Here is a 23,683-nt window from a genome sequence, read left to right on the forward strand (position 1 = left end):
AGTGACACTCAAAATTGTCAACAAAAGTATCAGCAAAAAAAAGCTTTGTTTAAGCTTTGCCATATCATATTATTATCATAGAAAGTTTACTATTTTGATAGATATCTTATAGTCTACTTTTTGTTAAGGACTCCCTTGAAAACAAGGTGATTCATCTCAAGGGGTTTATTCGGCGTATTGCCAGGTTCTAGGTAATGCGTCACCTGCTTTGCTGTAGGGATGCTGGCCTCGTAGTCAGTGGAGTTCAGTGTCCAGTGGGGTGAAACGATCTCCACGTATCGCCGCGCAAGGTCCAACAGGCTGTGCAGTCCAGAGGTGAGCGAGGTGGTTCCATTGTGAGGCAGAGATACATTTTCTGGAATATTCTCCACAATAATCATTCTGCAGAGACACAGGAGACAGTCTGTCACCTCTTGTTCATTGGGAGACGATTTTCTGCTGTTTTAATCTTGCAGATTGTGTAAATTATGTAGGCTAATCATGTTACAAGCTTATTTATATCACCATACAAATATTACATCTTTTTTTTATTTCAAACTCTTTGCTGTTTATGTTCCACTCTGGTGGTCACTAAATTATGTAATTAGAAATTATCAAAATGCAGAAAAGGGTTGATGTAGAAAATATTAACTGGTTTCTTTATAGAGTGGTTTCTTTATAGAGTGTAAAAAAAAGTCTTCACTCTGCTATCTGACATAAAGATATAAAAATCATAGTAAGCAGTTTTTTTGGTATTGCAGTACAATGCAATCTCCTTTAATCTAAGTTAAGAAAAGGCAACCTTGTATCTGATAATCTCTCCCTGTTTTCCTTCATGCCCCTATAACCACATTCATGTCCAAAGGGAGTGGCTGAGAATGACCAGGGGAAATTGGTTTTAGCAGGTTGAAGGGGAGATGCGTTTAATTGGAATACCAACAGTAAACACACACAGTATGCTGCCGTCAAGCCTGACTTGGCCCTCCCTGGCTGGCTCGCCAAGTCATTGATTCAGAGCAATGTAGAATTGGGTATACATTTGTCATGCAAGTGGGAAAAAAAGGTTCAATATATGAGGAAGGAAAAACACAATATATCATGTAGAACGGTAATGGAGGAGTCAAGCGAAGGCGAAGCGAATGCACCCATCACACTGTTCCCTTGCCTGGTTGCCTCGGCAAATGAATGGCATTAGCTGTGTAAAGAGTAAACTATGAGGCTGCCGAAAAGCCTGATTAAACAAAGAGCACAGTTTAGATTAAAGAGGAGTGAGTGTGGCCAGGGTGGGAAAATGCAGTTACATGTGGTCCTATAATGGATTAGCGTAGCTTCCTGGTGACTAGAGAGGACATATGGGCAAGATACATCCTCACCTTGCATGACACGGCATCACACAGAACAAAGAGTTCTGTGGCTGGCACATGGAATGGAAAGATAATATTTGGAGAGAATAAGTGCACTTGAATCTCTCAGGACTGATAGACAAAAGAGAATGCATTAGCCACACAGAGAACACGTTAGCCACACAGAGAATGCATTAGCCACAAAGAGAACACATTAGCCACACAGCAACAGGGCATTTAATAATCATATGACCTACAGTACATTCTCACTGTACAACACAACTAATATTTTTTATAAGTATTATAGTCTGTTGAACTGTATTACTTCTAGACGGCAAAAAATGCTTATCTAGCCAAGTGTTATTAAAGGACAATTCCGGCGCAAAATGAACCTAGGGGTTAATAACACATGTGTACCGAGTTCGACCGTTCGCTGGGATTTGTTTTCATGCTAGTCGAATGTGACCAGTTTTATTGCAAACCGCTTATTAGCGTTTAACGCTAGCCTTCGGGGCACACGTACAGTAGAAAGAAATCGCTATTTCTATACCACTAACAAGGCTCAAAATAGCACCACACTTACACAGTAGCATAATGAGGGTCTCTACATGTGAACCGAAGCATTAAGAACTTTGTAAGTGTAACGTTACAGGCAGTTTATTAAAAAGAAACACATTACCGTTCACGTCTGGTTCACATATACAGGCAGGCGATGTGAACTAAAATCAAACGTAATTTGCTCAGTATAGGCCTATCAGAAATAATAGCTCCGATGTAACATAACTTGTATAGTGTAGGCTACTTACTTAGTGGATCCATCTGGTCCCTCTGGTATGGATTGCCGCCGCCTGTGTGTATTGACTACAGTAGCTTCTAGCTCTCTCTCTCATAGCCCTTTCACGGAGCTCCCGCAGCTCTTCGTTGGTATTCCGACTCGAAAAGATAAGGACGTCCAATAAGGGTTCATCCTCGATGTCTTCAAATTCGTTCAAATAACTTGCCATCTCTTATGTCTCCTGTTGCGTTCAGTGCTTGTCTTTTGCACAGTCCTTCTGCAACAACGTTTCACCCGAGATTCACTTCACATCCCAGAGCGCCTGCCTGTATGTGAACCAGACGTCAACGGTAATATGTTTCTTTTTAATAAACTGCCTGTACACTTACAAAGTTCTCAATGCTTCGGTTTACATGTAGAGACCCTCATTATGTGTAAGTGTGGTGCTATTTTGAGCCTTGTTAGTGGTATAGAAATAGTGATTTCTTTCTACTGTACGTGTGCCCCGAAGGCTATCGTTAAACGCTAATAAGCGGTTTGCAATAAAACTGGTCATATTCGACTAGCATGAAAACAAATCCCAGCGAACGGTCGAACTCGGTACACATGTGTTATTAACCCCTAGGTTCATTTTGCGCCGGAATTGTCCTTTAATCTTAGTCAAAGTCAAACTCTTATTGAATTAAGTCAAAATTATTGTATGGGAAAGTGCTAAGTTCTTTAACTCTTTATACTGAAAACAAACTTGATTTTTTTTATCTTAATATAAGATTAATAACACTTTAAACAGTTTTTGCAGTGTACAGTGGAAACCTTGGTTGGCAGGTTGGACAAAGTGATTTTTATTCATATTCTCCTGTCAGCACACACAAGGACATGGCTGTTTATGAAACATTGTTGAGAATAGCAAACAACCAAGGTTAAAAAAAATGGTTGCATAAAATATTATTTAGTGTGTAGAATCTAGCAGGACTGACAAAAAGGACCTATCAAGGTTGCTTCTGTCTATTCATGGGCAGGCACAGAGTAGGTCAAGGTCTGCTGAAGCAAAAGGCCAAGAGATCTAGCCTAGTTGTTCACTATTTTTTTTATTTCCTGTTCAAGATGTTATAGCTACCAGAAAAGTTGAGCATGAGTAAAGTAATTTAAACCACACAATACCATTTCCAGATGAGGTCTTGAACATACACATTCACTATTTTTATTCATACTGTACGTTCAGTATTTCAGTATTCAAGTCACTTCTGACTGTGACATTGACAGCATATGAACATAAACTGTGGAATGAGATATTTAAAGACATCCGATATATAAACCATTTACTTTATCTATACGTCCATGTTCTATATATCTCATCTATCACATACCTTACTATCTGCAGCACACTGGTTGAGAAGTAATTTCTGCTCAGGAGGACATTTATTACATATAGACAACGATGGACATTTATTACATATAGACAACGGAACAATGGAAGTAAAATCCATTCATATGTGACAGACAGCATATCTCTTGAAGCAGAGTGGCATTATCATCTCCTCCTTACCCTAAGTGACAGGAATGTTCGTGACCACATCCATCTAGCAGCCCACCTCCCTTCTCAATCACTTTTGACCTTTGATATTCAATTTCACTCCGTCAGAACAAGTGAAGGTGGTTAAAAGCACCCATGGGCGGATTATGAACTTTTGGGCCCCTGGGCCCAGATGTATTTAGGGCCCCCCCACAAATTGTCATATATGTGGGAGGGGGGGTTTGGGGGTCCTCCCCCAGACATTTTTTAATTTGTTTGATGTGATATCCTGTATTCTGGTGCATTTTGGGGATTGCCAATACTAAATTCAATCAGATTCATAGCCTACATCCAGATTTGTTGATATTGAGGCAATGATTCCATGCAAAGGCTTGGGCTTCAGGGCCCCCTGACCCTTTGGGCCCCTGGGCCTGGGCCCGGTAGGCCCGTGCAGTAATCCATCCCTGAAAGCACCTAATGCATAGCAAGTGCCCTAGTGCCGTTTTGACTTACAAATAGGGAATCACATCAGGTCACGTCAGACATACAGTACTTGGGTAATAGTTTCATGCTGCACGTGTGAATTAGATAAAATATAAATTGAATATTTAGACCAACCCATATCCGTGTGAAGATTTAAAAAAAAAAAATGTTTATTTAAAGCAGAAAAATGGTGGAGGAAATCTGATTCTAATGGCAAGCATTCATCCTGATATTTTGATGGAATCAAATCAAGCTTGACACAATTGAATTTTAGAGACTCAAGCCATGAATCATGGCTCAGTCCAGTAGCTGACCTTTACGTCACAGCACAGATGAATGGATGAAAAGATACATATCCTACAGCAGCAGTGAACACTTTGAGTAGAGCTCACATTCATACCGCAACCCCTCTGTGTTCACGTGTGTAAACATGGCATCAAATCATTCATCTGTTTCCCAACTAAGAATGAATGATTGGCCTACTTTGCATCACTGAACTCAAGCATGAAATTTAATCTTTTCACATCAAAAAATTCTGACGGTGGTCGTGACTGGAAATAATTGTTCATGTTCACCTTCCTTACAATACAATCTTATCCTTTCATGATGAGTAATGTCCGTATACTAAACTTGTACGGTCTTCATGTAACATCAGACAAGGGGATTTTTTCACAGGAAGAGCAATGAAGAGACTGTTCAGCATTCAGTTTTGAATTCCACCTTAAACAGCTCTCAATCGATATTCCACCCTCTCGACAGACATTTGAGACCAAACTGTTAGACCTACAAGAATTCACACAGATAATGTCCGCTATTCTCTCTACTCTCAGCCACCTGTTTCCATTACCGGAATGAAGTACAGTTTTCAATTATCCCCCATATATTCATGAGATTCACCTTTTGTCTCAGAGCAACATCAAAACTCATGCGATGATTGTTGTGGGTACTCATTGGCAAATACTGATTGTTGTGGGTATGGCTAATGCACAAAGACAGACAATGTACAGCCTCCTGCATGCCATTTCAGTTATGCTGTTGCTTAAAAAAAACAGTCTCTCAGTGACATGGATACAAACATCTCTCAGGCCATATAATAATGCTTTGAGAGATTGCCCTTTTTTCCATTCCTGACTCATTCTGACAGCTGACCAGGACAGAAATTCTAATCAAGCTGAACAATCATGTCGTGCAGCCGTCATCAACTGGCATTTTATTTCCAGTCCCTCCATTAAGGCTTATCCGACTGCGTTCCCAAGTGGACAATGGCATGCTCTCAGCGCAACAATCTTGGCTATCTTGACTGCTAATTGCATAATAATGACCACAGTCAATGACATATAAGTCTTGAAATAGATCAGGTTTAAGCTTTGGTCAGCCGTGCTGATAGAGTAGCCATACACTGACAGAAGTAGAGAGGGGGTAGTGGTGGTGAGTGGTCAATCTAATCACAAAAGGCTCTGAAACACATGGTAGCCTGGAGCTGTGAAAGACCATGATGGGCTCCTCGACCACGCCAACGCCAAGGCTTTCTCAGCTTTCATCTGCCCTTGCTTTGTAATTCTATCCTTACCACACCCAAGAGATATTAAGCGCTTTCAGCTCTCCATACTAATTGTGGCAATGTGGAAGAAAAAGAATACCATGGGATGGTAGAAATAGGTTTGAAGATTTTTTTTTTTTTTTTTTTAAACCCTTTAATTTATTGAACAAAATCAAGCCAAGCATAAAGCATACAGCATAATTTAATCAGCCGTCTAGTCAGTGCCTGAGGTTGGGTCAGATATCATTTCACTAGATAAAAAACTGATTGGAATGTAGGGCTGCTCTTCTGAGAATGGCACTTTGAACATCATAAGAAGTCAAATTCAACACTGAACCATTTGAAATTAAAATGATGGAATGGGCTCTAGGCTGGCAGAGATGAATGAAGGTCCTGATTGGAAAGAGAATAATAAAGAAGGCTCAGGTCTGCTTGCTCCTCCAGGAAGATGTATCCCTAATTGGATCGGAGGTCTTGTGGAAATAATTGATTTTCTTTTAGTAGCTCTGGCTTCAGTCGCCCTCATCTGATCCTTCATCCAATGCCTTCAACTTTGTTTCTGGAGAAACTGTTTTTGTCTTTGTAGGGATACCACTAGAAATGGTTGTGTGCCCCACATAGTGACCCAGAGGATTTACAGAACCAGCTGAAGCACACACAGACACACACACACACTTGATTTACCCACAATATGTAAGGCTGTATCTGTATGCAAAACACAGCTGGAGTTGCCTGTCAGTGCATCTGTGCAAGTTTGTATTTCTTTTACACAATTAAGCAAAAGCTTTCTGATCATGTCCTGCAAGTATGGATGAATGCATTTTGAATTATTCAAGCCTCATTTTGGGGCATTATAAAGGCCTCTCACATTGCTGCAATAACATTTTGTCCTATATATTGCCAGTTCCTTTTCTAGGCATTCACTTCCTGGAAAAAAAAACAGCAGTTTGTCCCTTAAATTTGCAAAACTGTACTGTGCTTTTGTCTCTACTGTGTCTTTCAGGCAATCCACTTAAGGGGGCGAAATGTTAGAATTTTGTTCTCTCTACTTAAAGACAAAGTAGAAAACAAAGGTTTCAGTTTGCTGCCTTTCAGGGCATGGCATTAATTCTTGCTGTTTTGTGCTAAGCATGTGATCAATGCTCAACCGCAGGATGGAAACAAGTGCTGAGCTCTAATCATTTTGACACGCACTGACAACACGCCGCAGCTCCAGCGATTGCCCTTTCTTCTCAGGAGGGGAGAGTTGGAGCTGCGAATGCACTGATAGGCTGCCAACGAGAAAGGGAAGTGGATATATTTAGTGAAGTGTGTGAGACATGGATCTCAAACGGGCCCTGGGTCTTCTCGAAAGAAATGGGGAATTAATTTCAACTTTATCACGCTGAATTACATTTTCGACACTTAATGGAAGGAAAGAGGGGACAGATTGCTCTTGGGGGCAGAGTTAAATGGCCAGGCCTGGCTGGGAGACGTTTCAGTAAACAAGCCACAGCACATGGGTTGGCACTCACAGCGATTGTGTGGATTACATTGTAATGATACCCAGGGACCAAATGGATCCATCAGAATTCTTTTGTAATCTTCAGCGCTGCCATGTAATGAGAGGTTATCAGACAGCGCTAGTGCAACAGAGGACACTGAATTCCGCAGGGCAAGACGACTAAGTCATAGTCAACTGCAGTGGCATTACGTGATTCTATATGGGACATGAATTTTAAAAAAATGGCGATGGTAATGTAGTGAATAAGGCGCATGGTTTGCACAAGCATCTAAGTCAAGTGTGAACATCTTGAGTCAGTCTCAGTTACCAGGTTAACGTGGCACCAAAGCCAGTACTAGTTAGGATTCTCCCCCGACAGAAGTTGGAGCAGTTGGAGCTTTCATAGTTTCATATTTCTTTTCTTAATTTCACATGCTGTTGTTAACCTGTTATAAAACAGAACAACGTTGGGGGCGCTGTGGCGCAACTGGCTACAGCACTTGAGTTGGAGTCCGGCCCGGGTCATTTCCCGATCCCACCCCAACTCAAATCCTGTCAGTCTCAGTTTAGGACTATTTATTAACATGCTCACTAGCGCCCCCATGTTTTGGAGTTGTGCTGTGCATGATGGAGTGTCAGGTGAGTTGCGTACCGGCAGGTTTTGCTACAGTTCTCCTCGGTGATACCGTCCTCATCTTCTCCCCACACGTCCACAGCTGAGAATATGAGGGCCACCAGCACCGCGAAGCAGCACACCAGTGCAAAGATCACTATGCATTTCTGCTGAGACTGCAAGAGCGACAGAAACAGAGAGAGAGAGCAAAAATATGTGTGTGTGTGTGTGTGTGTGTGTGTGTGTGTGTGCGTGCATGTGTAAGAGAGATAGAGCGCAGCAATGTGTGTGTGTGTGTGAGTGAGAGAGAGAGAGAAAGAGAGAGAGAAAACCAAACATTGATTTCTTGTTATTTTTACACTCCAGGAATCACTCCAGGAGCACCCAATTTGCTCCTCCACCCCCCCAGTTTATATTGCACACACAGCAAACAATGTGTTTGTCCGTATCGTCAAGGGGATTCATCAGGAAAAGTGTGTCAGCTCTGTGAGGCGTAGCACATGATAGGACACATGGACCATGAACACATGTTGGTCCATTCAGAAGGTGACCTGCAGGGAAGGGTAAACTAATTTTTATTTTTTATCTACTGGCTGTTATTTATGCCATGTGGTCTGACATGTCATTGTTGGGCCGAACCCAAAGGGCCTCCATATGGTGGTGCGATGACCCCTATTTGCACAAGCGGTGACAGTGAGGGATGAGCCTCGTGCAATTCAGTGTTGCCACGGAAGAGTGAGGGCTGGAGGGCCTCCACAACCTGAAAAGGTTTCTCATCTGAGCCAATACAGTAGCCCTGCCTGTACACAACACGAGAGCGATGAAGCAGACATTCTGCTGCAAGGGTAAACATGAGGAAAATAAACAAAAAACAACAAAACCAACAAACACTCACCTAGAAATTGGAGGGAAAAAGGTGATGTCAAAGGCAGCTTTGGCAAAGGTTATGAATAATAGATTTGAGGGTAAAGTGTCTTTACTAATGCTTTCAATGTGTTCAGTTCATGTGACAAGACAAGTGTTTTTGACATGAAGTGAGGTCATTGGTAAACCCCATGAAAAAAGTGTTATAATATAAGTGATGAGAAATAATTTGCATCAAGTGGTCATGTAGACAAGACAGAATGATCAATTAATAAAACATTAGACACCTTCCAAAAATGGTAACTGAATATAGTCTGAATATTGGATTTCAATAGCCTTGGTGACCTTGGTGTCATACATGCTCAATTAATCCAATTTCCTGTACCAACAAAAGCATAAACCCCTAATATGTTTATTCAGTTGCTGAAAGACAGCAAAACTAACCAAAAAAATCAAGAATCTCAATTGACTAATTAGCATTCTCTCTCTTCCTCTCTCTCTCTCATGCACACACACTTCAGCATTCTCTCTCTCTCACACACACACAAACACTTTAGTATTCTCTCTCGCACGCACGCACACACACACACGCACACACACACACACACACACACACACACACACACACACACACACAGACACACACACACACGTATCGTCAATACAGGATGTCATGTATGACCTCCCTGCCCGCCACATCAAAGCACACAGCATGTGTGAAGTATTTGTTTACAACTTCGAGTACATGGCAGTGGAGGGTCCTCCTCAGGCTTGAGGCAGTGCCAACTTGAGTCTGAGGCAAGGGCCCAGAATCAATAGGACCTCATTACAAAAGCAATTCTCTTTGATTAAAAAAACATGTGCCTGCAAAGAACACCTCTGCAAGCCACACTCATTAAAAATGATGTCCACCCCTGTGAAATTTGAACTTTATACTGGCGGGTACAACGTCTGTAAGCTTTAGGGAACAGGTGCCACCTCTATAAACACAGACTAGTGCACAACTCCAATCAGACACCAATGCCTAGTTTCTGATGCTTCGGAGTAATTTGAAGCCATTGCTTATATGAAGGTGGAGTATACTTCTACAACTTTAGAGAATACTATTTCAAAGACAATAACACCCTCAACACCTCCCAGAAACACCCCGTAGGTCCGTATGATCATAAGATGAACAGTGATTTCAAAATTACATCAATTACAGTAATCTAACACTCGTCTGGAGTATGATTTCCATAATTTCACATTTTAAAGTTTGAAGAGCACTGAAGTAAGTGGAGGCAGGAGAGCATGACAAGCAATGACAATATTTTTACAGTGTAATAATAGCAGTAGACATTAAACAGAACCCAGTACCCTCAGAATCATAATGTAGAGCATGGACCATCTGCATGTAGCAGATCTGATTAGATATCTCTATGTTAAGTTCAGCCAAGTATCCCTTTCAAACAAAACGATACAACATGATCTTTTAATCCGTGTTTAGATTAAATCCGTCTGGCAGCAGCAAGAGCGATACAAAAATAACTACTGGTGTTGTTGGTCATGTTTCACCCTGCACTACGTAGACACCTGAGATATGTGTAAGCATTCCATCCCTGCTACATGATGGGCTGATAAATATCAGTCAGATTTTTATATTTTATTTTAGGGATTAGAGAGCCAGACAAGTCAGGGATTTGGCAACAGGTCTGCAGGTTTGACAGCAGTTCAAATAGAAACAAATCCGCCTGGGGGTGATTGTCTGTGATAAATTCCACTTCCGCCGCCAATTTTCACAAACAAACAGAACAGATGACTGAATAATGATACAAATCTGTGTGTTTGTAGTCCAGGCAGAGTTCGCCACATGGCTCCTATCCCCAAATAAATAATTTAGCAGCCATCTCAGAGAGCACATCTCACTTTTTGATGCCATAGTGGAGGTGATAAAAGGGATGATGGCCTGATCTTGACACCATACTTGGGGTCACCAAAGACACACGTCCAACCTGCATATCATAGAACCTAAGTTTTGAAATTGAGTCCTATGCGTATAGCCATGAAAGGTGAGTCATGAAAAAAAAAACCTGTGTGCTAACAGTCTCTCATCTCTTTTCACTCCAGTATACTGCTGCCAGAGAATTGAGAAATGGGCTTAGCCTTGATTCACACACTCACATACGTTTTGTTATATCTTTACCCTTGGCTCTGACAGTGTGTGTGTTCCTTTCAATTTTCCGAGGACTGGAACTCAGCTGCTAAATCAAGCAGCTCACTTTTCATGGGCGCTTCACTGAAAAATGCACTGTTGGAGCAGGCAGGTCTTGGAACTACTCTGTGGGAGATTTCATGGGGAGAGCCGAAGCAAGCTGTGCTTCTCCGACAGTGATTGGGTAGAAGAACAATTAACTATGATAGCTGCCTGATATATTCTCATCAAACAAAACATATGGCCTATTAATCTTCTAATAAAGACTATTACAAATACAAAACACTGCAGGAAGTGCAAAAGAATTTCCAAAAGATGCAGAGATGAAAGCATATACTGATGTGATTCCAGCATTATAATCCTCACCATGTCTTCATCTTTGGTTAAACAAGTGAACAGGAAAGAAGTGTGTCGGTTAAAGAAAGTGAAAGCAAGTAAAAGCCGGACACATCCACTGGCCCTTAAGTAGGCCGGTAATAAAACACCACTGTGGGTATAGTGGATTCTCCCAGGGATGCGTTGGTGCTAAATTGGTTTCCCAAAGAACGGTTTTTAAAGCTATCAAGCTGGTCAACTTGACAGTTACAAATGGTCCTCCCAAGACAGTGGCAGGCAGCAATGAAAACTCCACGGTGGATATTCACTGGGAATGGTGCCATGAAGCCTCACATAATGTGACCACTGCAGTGCCAGGTTATAGCACTGAAGCCCTTTCATTATTAATTAGTTCCCCTGATACCAAACTACAATGGATATGTAGGATGGAGTACAATAATAACCAGACCTTATTCAGACTGACATATCAAGATGTATAATTTAACTAAAGTACAAGTGGGTTTCTTGGCATGGGATGGGAGCCGTGATTTGTGCTATTACGCGATGCACATCTGCATGTTATATTGGTGAAATATGACTGTGTTGTATTACTGGGGACGGATTCATAGGCAGCATCCTGTTTAATCTTGTGATGTATCATTTAATCAAAGCTCGACTCTGGTTTCTTGGCATAGAGAAGCTGTGTGTGTAGTGCACTATTACATGATGAACATCTGCAGTCGTTCCGGATGTTTATCAGTGAAATATGACTGTGTTGCACAGCAGAATTACTAGCGATGGATTCATAGGCAGCGTGGCGTTTAATCTCACTCCTCGTGTTATGCCTGGCGAATGAGTCACACAAGGTCACTTCCCGCTCAAGCCCTGGCTCCTTTCACTATATTGCTGCGGAGTAGCCATGACTTCTCTCTCAACGCTCTGCACAGACACAGACACAGACACTGCTCAGGACAATGAGGGGACGTTGTTTCCATCACATTCAGTTCAGCCTGAAAATCCTTCCAGAGGTTCTGTTTGTGCTCAACCACAGCACAATGCTGTTGTCAAACAGAGAGGCGGTCTGGTCTTCTCTGGCTCACGCTATCAAAGAGGAACACATTGGAATTAAAAAGTGACACATTCTCTGTTCTGCTGGCAGACTCCAGTTTTGTCTATCAGGATTGGATACACCTCTTCTCTTCTGAAAAGTTCAAATGTTTATAAAGTTCAGTTCAATTTCACAGGAGAAATGCTGTGTTCAATCATTTTTCAGGTCTTGAATTCACTCGATATAGTCAACCCCTGTAATGTGTTCACTAAAGCTTATTCACACACAAAAGAAAGGCATTCTCACTTCTGGGACCAAATTTAACCTGTCATACCATGAAGACATTGAATCAAAGTAAACCACTCATATTCATTGGAGTTATAGCTTTGAACTGCAATGCCTGCCAACTGTCAGTGCAACTGAGTTATGTGACCAAGTCAAGCCAGTGTGGGAACCAATAAGTGCCTATATTTGGGTGGACATATCTTGACAATTGAATGTGTCAGCTGATCTTTCATCAAAGGGCTGATACCATCTGGTACAGGCCTGCCAGGGCAGCTGCGGCAGGTGATCACACTGGAGACCACTGACACCTGGATGAATGCTGACGATGTCAGCTTTCATCAGCATGATGGGTTTCATCTGGTTACGTTGCTTTGCCAATCAATGAATTAGACTAGAGGGTCTATCATGAAAGCAGGGAGAGATGCTGGAGGGAGCTGAGAGAACATCAAAGGTGCTTCGGCATGCTGTACCAAGGAGGTCTGTGTTAATGAATAATATACATTTTACAACTCTTATTCATTATTGAAATGTGGATACACAGTCCAGTTTTATAAGTCATGGATCACAGTGTGGAACTTATTAGCTGATTAATCAGAAACAAAAAATATTGAAGGCACACAAACTGGCAAGCACTGCAGACTGAGCATCGTCTTCTCTCTCAGTTGTTGTTCTGTTGTAATCACTAGCTATGATGATGAGCTGAGACGTCTTACAAAACTGCTCATCATCTTCTAATCAGCGGGAAGGACTACAGTATGTGGCCGTCCATCATTATCTGCATCCATGATTGCCCCCGAGGGTCAGCAGTAATTGTCTGTAGTCCATACCGGCCTTGTTCATTCTCCTTCATTCTCCTATACCACTGACTGATATGTTTTCACACACAGACAGGGCCGTTCCAATTCTGATTTACAATGTCCATATAAAACATGCTACCAGTAAATATATTGTCTGTCACGAATTTTAGGGTCAGTCAGTAATTCATCACTCTAGACAGACAGGTTGGACTAGGATGAGGCTTGGGAATTACTGTATATGATAACAATATTGAGTTTGTGCCTAATCATCTTTTGGCAGGATGTGTTTACTGTTTACTAATGTTCTTTTTTAATAGTAGGCTACAAACAGTAATAGTAAGCGCAAGCACACAACACTAATTTCATTTACCGGTAGTCCAAAAAAAGGATGAAACCCACGTCATGACCTTTGTCTGAACCTGTGAGATTTAATTGATCTGACCTGTTAACTTATGTCAAATCGATTCTTTGAATGATAACAAAAAAATCCTCAGGTATCAATAATAATTTAGTAACTTGTTTTTATTTGGTGATATTCAGTGATATTCAGTGTGGTCACAGCAAAAGCCGCAAAAACTGGTCATTATTCCCTTTACTCGCTACTGTCCTTTTGTGAATAAACCTATACAATACAATAGGGTTCCATGACATCCCCTTTACGCTTAAAACATAAAGAATTCTCACCATATCTAAGCCAACAAAATCTATTAATTTGCACACTCTCTCCCTGCCAATCAGAGACAAGGATTCATATCCATGCCAATTATTTGTAAAAAACAGGCAATAGAGAGTGCTGAATTTTGGTGTGAGTAGCTTGGTGCCATTAGGTGTGTATATGGCAAACTGAATTGCCCATTTTGCTTTTACATTCTGCTGTGCAAAATAGCACCAAAAATAACCTTTTCCCAGACCCTTCCCCTTCTCTCACTTTCGAATGTAATTTAATTTAATGACACTGCAGTATTGGAGTAGCTGGGCCCCTGGGCCCTGGGTTCTTACACTTACACTGCTACCAAGGCCAGTGATAAAAACTTTTTTTTTCACACAGGACCTTCATGCTAAATAGATGGCATGCATACAGAATTTTGTTTTCAAAATGAGTTACCAGCCAATATTTACTCAAGGACAAAAAACAGGCAATAGAGAGTGCTGAATTTTGGTGTGAGTAGCTTGGTGCCATTAGGTGTGTATATGGCAAACTGAATTGCCCATTTTGCCGTTACATTCTGGTGTGCAAAATAGCACCAAAAATAACCTTTTCCCAGACCCTTCCCCTTCTCTCACTTTCTAATGTCAGCATGCAATCCAGGGATTAAAAGATTGTGGGGGTTACTGGAATCAGGTCAGGAGTTGTGTAGGAATGAATATGAGGGCTGGGATCGATTTACCAGACCTGCAGGTTGGCTACTGGCTCAGCGGCTTACTGGCTCGGGTGGTCGAGTGTCCCCGGGGGGGGGGGGGGGTTGTGCACGGGAGCCCCGCGTCTGTCTCTGAGCGTAGGGTGATCGATCTCGGCCAGGACCCTTTTGATCAATAAGTCAATTAAAGCTCCATTAGACCAACACGAGAGCCCCTAGACTGCCCCGGACTGCCATGCTGTGCCATGCCACCCTCCTCGTCCTCCTCCACCTCCTCTACTCTTCCCAGTGCTCACCGAGACCCCAAGAAGACACGCAGGGCTCAGAGACTGAGACTCAGATCAAGCAAGCGGAGGGCCAGTGGAGCAGAACGAGAGATGAGAAGGGAGGGAGGGAGGGAAGGAGAGAGGGAGGAAGAGAAGGAGAGAGGGAGGGTGGAAGAGAAGGAGGGAGGGAAAGAGAGAGAGAGGGTGGAGGAGAGGGAGGGAGGGAAGGAGAGAGGGAGCAAGGGAAGAAGGGAGGATGTCAAATCCGAACAGATGACAAGTCCCAGAGCTTCATGGAAATGCTCAAGCCAGGGGGGTGTCAGTGGGGTGTGAACGGCACTTTCAAAAACATCCAACTCCCCAAAGTTTCTATCTTGGGAGCGTTACGTTTTATTGGCCCGTTTCAGCACGGAGACTCTCCAGTCATGCAAAAAGCGTTTTTTTGCTAAGACTTGCATTTGTGAAACTGTTCCCTTTCCTGTCTGGGGTCTGCTGTCGCCGGCGTATCTTTGCAGGTATCACATTGCTGCTGGCATGTCACAATCCCGCCCATCTGGAGACCAGAGGAGGTTTGTGTGGAATCAGCAGGTTCCAAAACTGCACGGTCGGAGGCAGAAATGGCCTCGGCGGTGCAGGAGATTTGATCCTCTCATTTGTTTTAACCTGAAGGAGCATTAATACGGCACAACTACATCTCTCTCTCTCTCTCTCTCTCACACACACACACACACACACACACACAGAAAGAGAGAGAGAGCCAGTTCACACAAAATGAAAAATGTGAGAGTTGTAAATACTTAATGAATGTTTAATGGCTATGTATCTTTATTTAATGACTCTGCAGTATTGGAGTAGCTTGGCCCCTGGGCCCTGGGTTCTAGTCATTATGGCCACCTCAGGAGCAAATAAGAAACACTGCAATAGCCACCAAGAAATGCTGATGCCATCTCAAACACACTCCTGAAGCCTTATACTATTAGCCAGGGGGTAAATATATCATTTAAGCGTCTACTTATTACCAAGGCCAGTGATAAAAACATTTTTTTCACACAGGACCTTCATGCAAAATAGATGGCATGCATACAGAATTTTGTTTTCAAAATGAATTACCAGCCAATATTTACTCAAGGACAAAAAACAAGCAATAGAGAATGAAACTAGTGCTGAATTTGTAAATTGTGTTAAATGCTAACCCTGTCTGTCTTTTCTTTTTTTTGGGGGGGGGGGGGAGTAAAGCTGGGGCAAAAGCGGCACATTTCACTGACGCTGCAGCTTCCAGCCGTCATCACTGTGACAACACCGGGACAGGCCCCCAAACCTGGCACTATCTAGCCCGGCGTAGGGAGAGTAAATGCTGATTCTGACAGCCGTGCCGCGCCGCGCTGCACAAAGGGGCATAATGAGCCGGCTGATGGATGGAGGAAGCGGGAGGAAAAAAGCGCAACGGAAGAAAGACTTAAACATGCTGACCTTAGACTGGCCTTATCACCTGTTCCACCTCATCGAATTTCGCCTGCAAGACACCAGAAAGGCTTTCAAAACGTCAACTTATCCAGAATAGGTCAGAGACAATGAGGCTGAGGCTGTAGTGTGATAGGCTGGAAGCTTATTTGCAACCCCATGGCAAGTATGAATTGGTTGACCAATTAAATAAAGGACGCGATGGTCTTAAATTATAGTTACTTTGATGAAAACTGACAGTTAATTAATCATTCTCTGCAGAGGAAAGGCTGTTTGGTTACTCTGACAGTTACAACTAAGAATATCTCTGTTGGGTTGTTTATCAAAGTGAGTCAATCTACTAAACTAGGACAAGACTTAATTGTATAGATTTTTCATTGAACGAATTCTGAAAAACAAGGCCGAATTTGGCTTTTCAAAGCTTAATTCCATAAATGTTAGGCTTCAAATAGACCATGCTCATCCAATTAATATTCCACACAATGACCAACACAGATGACAAGTAGCCTAAATATAGACTCCAAATTAATGGAAGCCATTACGTGTCAGTTAATCCTGAAGCACATACGTTCCTAAGATTACATTATCTCACAAGGGCCATCATTCGTGTTGTCCAGTTGGTTGCAGAGTGTGTGTGTGTGTGTGTGTGTGTGTATGTGTGTGTGTATGTGGTTGATGATGAATGGGTTGATGTGGTTCTGTGAAGGGTTGGAAGGGGGGATGTGGGGTGTGGTTGTATGTGTGTGTGTGTGTGTGTGTGAGCTTTGTCTGTCACACTGTGTGGAGTGACTACTCAGGGCTCGTAAGCAGTCCTGGCTCCTCCATTTACTCCAGGACACCAGGAGCCCGGAGGGCCTGACAGTGACTGATGGCTGGACCCATTCTGTCCAGAGGTCCTGGTGACCTGCACAGATCCAAACGGGCTGCCGTGGTGCAACCTTCTGTAAGGTTACAGTGCAGCACACAGTCAGAGGAGAGGCAGTGGGTCTGTGTGGCTGGGTGATACTGGTGATGTCTGTGTGTTGAGAGCGATTGTAAGTTTGTTTGGGTTTATTCAGGTTTCACAGTGACTTCATACTATATTTATCTGTGTGTGTCTTTAAGACATGAACATTTGTCTGATTTTTACGTGGCCATAATTTGGTGGTTGTGTTTGTTTTATTGCATTATATTTCACCTGGCACTTTTTATGACAACTATAACAAATAAATTTGGCGCTAAAATGAAGTATGTGTTAAGGGCGATTATAAGTTTGTTTGGGTTTATTCATTGTTTCTAGACATTCCACTGTGACTTCATGATATATTTATCTGCGTCATGTGTCTTTACGACATGAACATTTGTCCCATTTTTATGCGGCCTTAATTTGGTGGTTGTGTTTGTCTTCCCTTTGCAAACTCGTTGTTGTATATAAGCTCAACAACATAGTTGTTGCATTATATGTTTTATTGCATTCACCTTGCTTTCAAAGCACTTTTATGACAACCGTGACAAATAAAGTTGCCACTAATATGAACTCAGAGAGCATAACAAGCTACATTTAATGAGCCTGAAGTAATGATACTGCAGTATATAGTAGAAGTACACATTTGCAACTTCAGAGTAAATCATACAAGTCATACTAAAAATATAAGCTCAACAACCGAGTTGCTCTTCCGCAAGAGGTAACCAAGAAACATCTTAAATATATTGACTCGGGTGAACATTCTGCTGTGCAAACAAATACAGTCAATATCAGAATTGTAATATGAGACGGCACACTTAGATAATAAACTCGGTTTTGTGTTTCTGAATGCTATGAGCAATTTGGAAGTACAGTACTTCATTATTTGCTTAGCTTCAGAGTGGAATGCATGCATGATGTTTACATAGTTCCAAATTCAAATAGGACAGTTCTTAGCCAAAGGACCCTCTCTCACAGCGGGAGTGCATGCAAAAACAAAAAAACCTCCATGATTACCATTTTAGCACACTTCCCACTTCCAATTACAAATAGATGCTGCCGAACAAACGTCACAACAGAAACTGCTGCACTGCAAGCCTGAGTTCTGAGCAGTAGTCTGCAGGGACTGCAGGACAAACAGAAGAAACTGATCAGGGCTGTGGGATCAGCTGAGCAAACATCATTAAATGCTACAATGCAAAGCCTTTTCAATTCCTTTTTGCTAGAAATGTACCTCTGGGCATTTGGCCAAAGCCTTTGAATGAAGCTTTACTGTCACTCCCTCCAGTGAATGTGTGCATTTTTATGTGTTTATGTGTGTACTTTTTCTGTGAGTTTATTTATGTGAATGTGTGTGTTTGTTATTGTCTGTGTGTGAAGTTTTATGTCAATGTGTGTCCCTGTGTATGTGTGTGCTGGTGTGTGTGTGTGTGTGTATGTTATTGTCAATGTGTGTGAACTTTTATGTCAGTGTGCCTGTGTGTGAGTGTGTCTGTGTGTGTCTGTGTGTGTGTGTGTGTGTGTGTGTGTGTGTGTGTGTGTGTGTGTGTGTGTGTGTTTGTGTAGATTTAAGCAGACTACTCACAGACAGTGAGTGTGAGTGAGTAGGCAGGCTGTTGTCAGTAAGTACTCTGAGCTGGCTGGCTGACAGCAGAGCAGAGCGGAGTGGTGGCAGAATGACAGCTGTATAGGGCCACTGATGGTTCCAGACCAGCTCACAGACACTTCACAAACCAGCTCACAGACCTGCTCACAGACACTACACAAACCAGCTCACAGACACACAGACCAGCTCACAGACACTACACAGACCAGTTCACAGACCAGCTCACAGACACTACACAGACCTGCTTACAGAGCACTGTGGCAGGGCAGCATAAAGGAAATCTTTACTGTGTGCTGAGTGCTCTGCTGGCATAGAAAATAGCTTCGCCTATGTAACTCTCCGCACCGACAGCAGGAACTTCATAGCTTGCATTTAAACGTCAACTTTGAATCTCAGGTGGCAAAAACGGTGGAGATTGATTAATAAAATGCAGATTAGTGAAATGCAGGTGTGCCAGATTATTTTGCCTACTTAATGAAGGACGTAAATCTGAATTAAGGTTGTTTTACTTGACTTAATTTGGTTTGTGGTGGACGTGTTGTGAAAATTAAGCATTCAGACCGCCAGGAAATGAAAAACCTAATAACAAGCTACTCTATAAATTATGTCCTGACTTGAGCATTTTCAAAGCTTTGTGTGACTCTGCTAAAGCAGAAACTCCAGCAGCTTACCTTACAATTTTCGAGCGATTTCAGTCGGTGACTAAATTTCCAAAGTCGGAATGAAATCATAGGAGTTTTACTGGAGTCGCGGCGCACTCCCGTCAACTACATCGTCTATGTAAGGTGCCAATCTTAGGGGTTTTTTTTAAGTCAGTCGGAGTCAGTCTTTTTCTAGTCTTGCCGTTACGACAGTATCAAACATATTTGATATTAGCCTATCACAAGTCTTTTAATTGTGGCTCATGCAAATAGTGACGTGAACAACGTAAAAGAGTGACCTCTGCCCAACACCAAACAGGAAGGGGCAAAGTAGGCAACAGCTATATCTTATGATTATTTGTTATTTCGTTTCATATAAATTATTAGTCGGCTATTCAACGTGACAGAACAACTCTATCGGTTAGGGATTTTACACATGCAACAATGCTGCAGAAACACGAAAATATGACTTTAATATGAGTAGGCTATCATTAAGAGTTCCTGTAGATATCTAGTGCATGATGGGAAATAATTTAAAGGAATCTAGTTGCAGTCTTGTAAATAGTGACCCTGCAAGATCCCTAGTCGTTGCTAAATCATAGTCTGTGACTAGTCTGTCACTTAAAAAACACTGTGACTTATGAGAGGGTCTGAGACTGTAGTCTTTTAAAAAATATTTTCCAAATTTTTTCAAAGTTTTCTGGTGTAAGGATGGCATTAGTTGCTTTACACTTAAACCTAGAGTCTCAGGTGATGGAGATGGTGGAAACTGACAATCAGATGACAGAGATACAGATGCTTAACAAAACTCGAATCAAATCATCTACTCAATTCAAATGAGATATTGTTTGACTTTATTTCATATGGTTTTCAATGAAGACAAAAAGACAAAAAGCGAAGTATTCAGAATGGCGGGTTAAGAAACCTAACAACAAGCCACACAGGATGTCCTCACTGCTGTATTTGTCACTTGCAGGCTCATATCCAAAATATAATGCAACCCATAATTCAAACATCGCCCAGGGAAACAACACATCCACCAACAGCATCAGCACCAGCACCATACAGTAAGCAGCATGAAACAACTCACCCTCTCCCCTCTCAACCCAGCCTCAAATCAACTGTGAAATATAATAACAAGCACATCCCAATAACCACAGGGATGCACTGCAGTCTAACTCCGCTGGCCGTCAGTGGTAAGAAATCTTAGTGACTCACACCCCATACCACATCAACCTGTTTTGGCTGTTTGCTTGCATGCTTGCGTGTGTGTGTGTGTGTGTGTGTGTGTGTGTGTGTGTGTGTGTGTGTGTGTGCACAAGTGAGTGAGTGAGTGAGAAACTCACATTCTCACAAGAGCAGAGAAAAACCAGTGAACCAAGAGCAGAGGGAAGCAGTACGGTGCAGATAAATGTCAGCTCCACTCCCAGCAGTGATAGCAGTTGACAGGAGAAACCACAGTTTAAAATTCTTCTATATTGCACAAAACAGACGTGAACACACACTTCAGAGAGAGACTGAGAGAGACTCACCTTCATGCTGCATCCCTCGTCAATGGCTTAGTGAGGTTTTCACGTGTGTGTGTGTGTGTGTGTGTCCGCCGACTCTTCTGTTTGTCTCCAGCTCAGGGTGTTTTACTGGAAGAGTGGCATGTCTACTCTGTCTGTGTGTCTCTGTTCACAGAGCTACTTCTCTTCTCGTTTTCACTTGACAGCTGCCCTTTAGGCATCGCGAGGCTCCCCGCGGATGAAAGGCATTGCACGGCACACTTTTCAAACAGGAAGCCACTGAATCCTGGCATGCTGCTATCAGTCTCTCTCTCTTTCCATCTCTTCCTTCATCCTCCCTCACTCCACCCCTTTGAGGAAGACAGGGGGAGTGAGTAAGAGTTAAAGAGAGAGAGAGAGAGAGAGAGAGAGAGAGAGCGAGCGAGAGAGAGAGAGAAAGAGAGACAGAGAGAGAGAGAGAGGAGAGACACTCCTCCTAAGTGTTGCTGTCCAATGTGAATCCCGGCTGCCCTCAGCCTCCTCCCTCAGTAGCCGACGCCACGGCGACCAGAGCAAAGCAGCGCAGAGCACGAGTATGAGCCGGCGCTCAGCATCCCAGTTCAGCTCAACAGGGAAAAGGTTTGCATCACACACACACACACACACACAAAATCACTCAGCCATCTACCAATCATCCATATAACGATTCAATGAATACCTCTCTCTCTCTCTCTCTGTTTCACACACACACACACACACACACACACACACACACACACACACACACACACACACACACACACACAATTATTCTATCTTTCATTCATGGACACAGACACCCACACCCACACAGTCTCGCACATGTACAAAAGCCTCCTGGATTTGTACGTTCAAGAATGTGTTGTCCCTATCTGGACACAGAGATGTGTTAAAACAACGCAAGTTGTGTTGTTTTCAACACATTCGTTTTCATTTGGGCAGCACTACTGGCAGCACACAGTGTGGGCTGGGAGAGAGGTGTGGTGGAGTTCAGGACTCCTTCTCAAAAACCCAGGAGGAAAGACATTTTATACCAGCTGAGCAGGGAGGCAAGTCTCACAATCAGAGCTGTATGTGTCAGCAGCAGACACAGACACACACACACTCACACACAGACACACACACACACACACACACACACACACACGCCCGCCCGCATGCACACACACACACACACACACACACACACACACACACACACACACACACACACACACACACACCAATTACTCCCTCTGCCCAGACACTATTGAAGCACACATTGAAGCACACACACACATCAGCATTTGTTCAGCTGCAAAAAAGGAAAATAGACTGAAATGTTTTTCTCATGGATGGCTGACTAATATATGAACATTACTCACAAGAACTTAATTAAACTGAGACCAACCTCATACCCGTAATAAGCTATCATGGCCCTCTCTCTCTCTCTCTCTATCTATCTCTCTCCTCATTCTCTTTTCTCTCTCATTCTCTTTTCTCTCTCCCTCTCTCTCTCCTTCTCTTTCCTCTCCTCCTTCACGGAGGCAAGCTGCTCTAACACACCACTACGAGGCTGCAGTATGTTTGCGCAGTCAAGAACGACGCGCAGCATCTGTTTCATTCATCCATTGGCTGGCATAGTGTAGGAGAGACCCTGAATTTCAATGCAACTACGACTCGATATGGACCTAGATGTGTTGTCTGCACTCCGATACGCAGTCAGCCGAGAATATGAATACATAAAAGGAAAAACTGAAAGATCTGGCAGGTTCTCCTAATACAGCAGTGTGCTGGAGACACCTCATATGTTTTAATGATGCACCAGGTGCCCATTAAGAGAACCTATGCTAGAGGGGAGGGTGTCTTGAGAGAGACAGATAGAGAGAGAGAGAGAGAGTGTGTGTGTGTGCATGTGCATGTACATACATGTCTTTGTGTGTGTGTGTGTTTGTGCACAAGTATGAGAGAGCCAGTGCAGGTAGTCACGAGTGGTCAATGGCACAATTTCTCCAGTAGATGGGGCTCTCAGCTAAACTTTTCAGCAGAAGTTTGGGTGCAGAAGAGAATATATACTCTTTTGATCCCGTGAGGGAAATGTGGTCTCTGCATTTATCCCAATCCATGAATTAGTGAAACACACAGTGAGGTGAAGCACACACTAATCCCGACACAGTGAGCTGCCTGCTACAGCGGCACTCGGGGAGCAGTGAGGGGTTAGGTGCCGTGCTTCAGCCATTCCTAGTGGTCAGGGTTTGAACCGGCAACCCCCTGGTTACAAGTCCGAAGCGCTAACCAATGGGCCACAGCTGCCCCAATGAATGAATGAGGCAGCAGCAATTGAAATGCCTGTTTTGACGTCACTCTGTTTGTCACTCTGTGTATGCTACGTGATTAACATAATACGGGTAACAGCAAAGTGAAGCAAGTGATTTGTTTCAATATGAAAAAGTAACACGATGTAGGAATTTCCTCTTTTCCTCAGTATTCAACGTGCGGGTTAGCCTGGCCTCGCCCAGCTAGATCTTCTTTCAGGGAAATCTAGTCTGGAACACCATAGTTCAAAACCGTTTCCCTTAGACATGGAAAATGTCAGGCCAATCAACAATGAGAGGAGAAGACGAAACCGAAACGTATTGTGATAAACAGAAGCAGCAACACAAATGTATTTACA

General features: G+C 42.8%; 1 protein-coding gene across 1 annotated transcript in view; it reads right to left on the reverse strand.

Moving 5' to 3' along the window:
* LOC143124155 (inactive phospholipase D5) overlaps nucleotides 1-21,344 on the reverse strand; it is a 29,050-nt gene extending 7,706 nt beyond the window's left edge. Inside the window, exons 1-3 of the mRNA XM_076285496.1 lie at nucleotides 21,037-21,344; nucleotides 7,769-7,905; nucleotides 204-381 (exon numbers count right to left, since the gene is read on the reverse strand). Of these exons, the coding sequence (XP_076141611.1) occupies nucleotides 204-381; nucleotides 7,769-7,905; nucleotides 21,037-21,042 (321 nt within the window). The 5' untranslated portion in view covers nucleotides 21,043-21,344. The remainder of the gene's footprint in view (nucleotides 1-203; nucleotides 382-7,768; nucleotides 7,906-21,036) is intronic.
* Nucleotides 21,345-23,683: the final 2,339 nt, after the last annotated feature.

The sequence above is a fragment of the Alosa pseudoharengus genome, unplaced genomic scaffold (genome assembly GCF_046254945.1).
Source record: "Alosa pseudoharengus isolate Yale_2024_CS ecotype anadromous, Long Island Sound unplaced genomic scaffold, YU_APseudo_1.1 YU_APseudo_1.1_scf_15, whole genome shotgun sequence".
Taxonomy (NCBI): Eukaryota; Metazoa; Chordata; class Actinopteri; order Clupeiformes; family Clupeidae; genus Alosa; species Alosa pseudoharengus.